Source organism: Camellia sinensis, chromosome 10, assembly GCF_055761805.1.
Source record: "Camellia sinensis isolate YWXY chromosome 10, ASM5576180v1, whole genome shotgun sequence".
In the NCBI taxonomy this organism is placed as follows: domain Eukaryota; kingdom Viridiplantae; phylum Streptophyta; class Magnoliopsida; order Ericales; family Theaceae; genus Camellia; species Camellia sinensis.
Genome location: NC_138970.1, coordinates 177,645,167 through 177,648,455, shown reverse-complemented (window position 1 = coordinate 177,648,455; position 3,289 = coordinate 177,645,167). Strand labels below are relative to the sequence as shown.

Sequence of the window (3,289 nt, the reverse complement as noted above, 5' to 3'; positions counted from 1 at the left end):
CCAGTTGAATTCAGTTGAACAATGTTGCTTACCTAATGAATCACAATGATTTGGATGTGAATGAGAAGAAAAGTAGAGAAACTCATCCAGAGAAATTTGGTCCAGTGAAATTTCTCTAGGCCAGAATTTCTCTGACCAATTTTCTCTGCACTGAAATTTCTCTGGACCAAATTTCTCTGGACCAATTTTCTCTGGTTCCAATTGAATTTAGTTGAACAATGTTGCTTACCTAATGAATCACAATGATTTGGATGTAAATGAGAAGAAAAGTAGAGAAACTCATCCAGAGAAATTTGGTCCAGAGAAATTTCTCTGGGCCAGAATTTCTCTGACCAATTTTCTCTGCACTGAAATTTCTCTGGACCAAATTTCCCTGGACCAATTTTCTCTGGACTGAAATTTCTCTGGACTGAAATTTCTCTAGATCAAGGTTGAGGGACCTTAGACATTATGAAAATATTGTTGAGGGACCTTAGACATTATAAAAATGTTTGATGTCCTTTATGCTATAAAATCATAATACCAGGGACCTTAAAAAAAAAACCCCTAGAATAAATTATTAGATATGTAATAGAATTATGTAGTATGATATATATCATTTTTTAATTTGTTATACCGCTAATGATGTAGACTCCAATTTTATTACCATATCATTTTGGATGAATTTATAAATTTTTAACATTTCTTCCGAATTTATAAAAAAAAAAATTGGTATGTAGCTTTTCTCAACAGATAAATATAAAACAAATATTAAAATAATTCTCCCATTTATAAAAAAAATATTAAGATAATTCACTGAACTAATAAAAAAATAAAAGAAAATACATATATATATATATATATATATATATACAAATAACTAATTTTATTAATACATAAATTATACTCACAAAAGGAATGACCAATTTGATTAATAAATAAATCATTAAGTCAATTAATAGTTTTTAATGATATGAGAAATAATTTTCAATAAACACTTTTGATAATTTATTATTGTATAGGAGATTTTTTTTATTTTTTTTTTTGAGTATTTTGCAAACTGAAAATTTATAACAACCAGTAGTTAGAATTTTTAGTATTATAGGACTAATTTTTATTTTAAACAAACTTGATGAGCGTGTTTGTAATTTGTTAAAAAATAAAAAAATTACGTTTTATAATTGATCGTGAATGTTTGCGTAATTATAAAAAAAACTTGCTTCATAATTAACTAAGAATATTCACTTAATTACGAAAAAATCTATTGCATAATTAAATAAGAAGGTTTGTATAATCAAAAAAAAAACATTTAGTCAATATATAGGGCATCATTAATAAATTATTCAAAATAAAAAGATAAAATAAAATAAAATAAAAGATGATCTCAAGCATCTACGCGGAATTAAACAAGAATATTCACGTAATTATATATAAAAAAATTATTATATAATTGATTAAGAATATTTCGTGCAATATATAAGTCATCAAATTATCTAAAATAAATAAATAAATTTCACGCAGTTAAGCGATTATATATGTATATGGAAAATGAGTGAGAGTACTAATTAGTGCTATCACTAATGATGTGGCAGTGGGCCTCACTAGTAATGATTTGATGTTTTGACTTTGATGTTGTATTTTTTTTATTGAGTGTCATGTCATTAGTGGTCTTTTTAGAGCTCTAAAATTAGTGGTCTCTATCATTATTATATATATATATATATATATATATATAGATGTACAAAAAGATTCGTCAGAACTATCGATACAATAAATCGTAACCATATACATAGAATTTCTCTCTCTCTCTCTCTCTCTCTCTCTGGGTTTCCATGGAAACTCTCTCTCCCCCAACCCTCCCTCTGTTCTTCTCATTCTTCATCACCATCTACCTCTTTGGCTACTTCAAAATTTTCAAAGCCTGGACTGGTATTTGCAGACCAGAAGCCTCAAGCTGTCTCATCTCTCTAGCCCATGGCACCCCAGCCTTCCTTCTCTCCACCCTCTCTCTCCACAACCACCACCACCCAACCACCACCTTTGCCTCCCCCAACACCCACTTCCAAAACACAATCCTCAACTACAGCATAGCCTACTTCATCGCAGACACCCTCCACTACCTCCTCTTCGTCCCCACAGATGTCCTCTTCATAATCCACCACGTGGCCACCCTCTACGTCCTCGCCACTTGTCGCTTCCTCGTTGGCCACGGCGCCATCGCCATCCTTTCTCTCCTCGCTCTTGCTGAGGTCACCAGCGCCTGTCAGAACGCCTGGAGCCTCTCCAAGTTAGCTAGAACCGCCGTGTCGCCGCCGTGCTCCGCCGCCGCCGGAGGAGGAGCGGTGTATGAGTTGTTGTCCCCTGTTTTTTATGGGTTTTACACTGTTGTTAGGGGCGTGTTTGGGCCCATTTTTGTGTATAGGATTTGGGTATTTTTGGGGAGTGGAGGAGGGGAGGGAGTGATTCCGAAGTGGGTTTGGGTTTCTTGGATGGTGGTGATTGTGAGTGCGATCTGGTTGAGTATGTTGTGGGTTTTGAATCTTTGGATTGAATATTTCAGAGGGAGAAGGAAGAAAGAGCAGATGAAGATGAAGATGAAGATGAAGATGAAGGAAAGGGATTGATTGGTCATGCAAATACTGAGTAATTGAAGGGCTTGGAACCAAAGATTTGTGGGATTCTTTTTATTTTTAATTTTTTTGGGTAAATATTCAACACTATATTTTTATGTGAATATATTTATAGAATTAGGAAATTTCATTGATGTTGTTGTGTATATAATTACTCTCTTTGGAGCAGGGGTCCTGCTGTGCTCGAAGCACAGCTGTGATTGTGGTGTCTCTATTTGACGTGTATTATGGTCTTATTTTTATGATTTAAACCGTTTATATTGTAAAATTTATTGAGTATTTTATGTCTATCAAAAATTATATTAATCAGATATCAATAACTATATGATCGAATTGCATATTGTTTATGCTATTTCTTAAAAGAAAAATTTATTATTTATTTTTTTGGTTACTTAACAAATCTTACAAAATAAACGGTTTGGATAATAAAAATAAGACCATATTACACCTCAAACGGAGGCATCACAGTGACCCCTTTTCCTTATTGTTGGTGTTATTCATTGCTTGTAATTAATCTATTTATACATATGAAATAATATTTAGTGTATCAATTGATCATGTGATAAAATTTAAAAGATTTTTTATATTTATAATATGATTAATAAATGAGATAAATAATAATAACATTATACATTAATTAATAAATTAAGTATCCTTTTGGGAAGAAAGCAAAAAACGGC

The 3,289-nt window shown here is 32.0% G+C and overlaps 1 protein-coding gene across 1 annotated transcript; it reads left to right on the top strand.

Moving 5' to 3' along the window:
• The first annotated feature begins 1,697 nt into the window (after positions 1–1,697).
• LOC114298163 (TLC domain-containing protein At5g14285) lies at positions 1,698–2,743 on the top strand. Its single transcript, XM_082892909.1, has one exon. It carries the CDS (start codon positions 1,812–1,814, stop codon positions 2,601–2,603), a length of 792 nt encoding a protein of 263 aa, XP_082749035.1. The 5' UTR covers positions 1,698–1,811; the 3' UTR covers positions 2,604–2,743.
• The last annotated feature ends 546 nt before the right edge of the window (positions 2,744–3,289 follow it).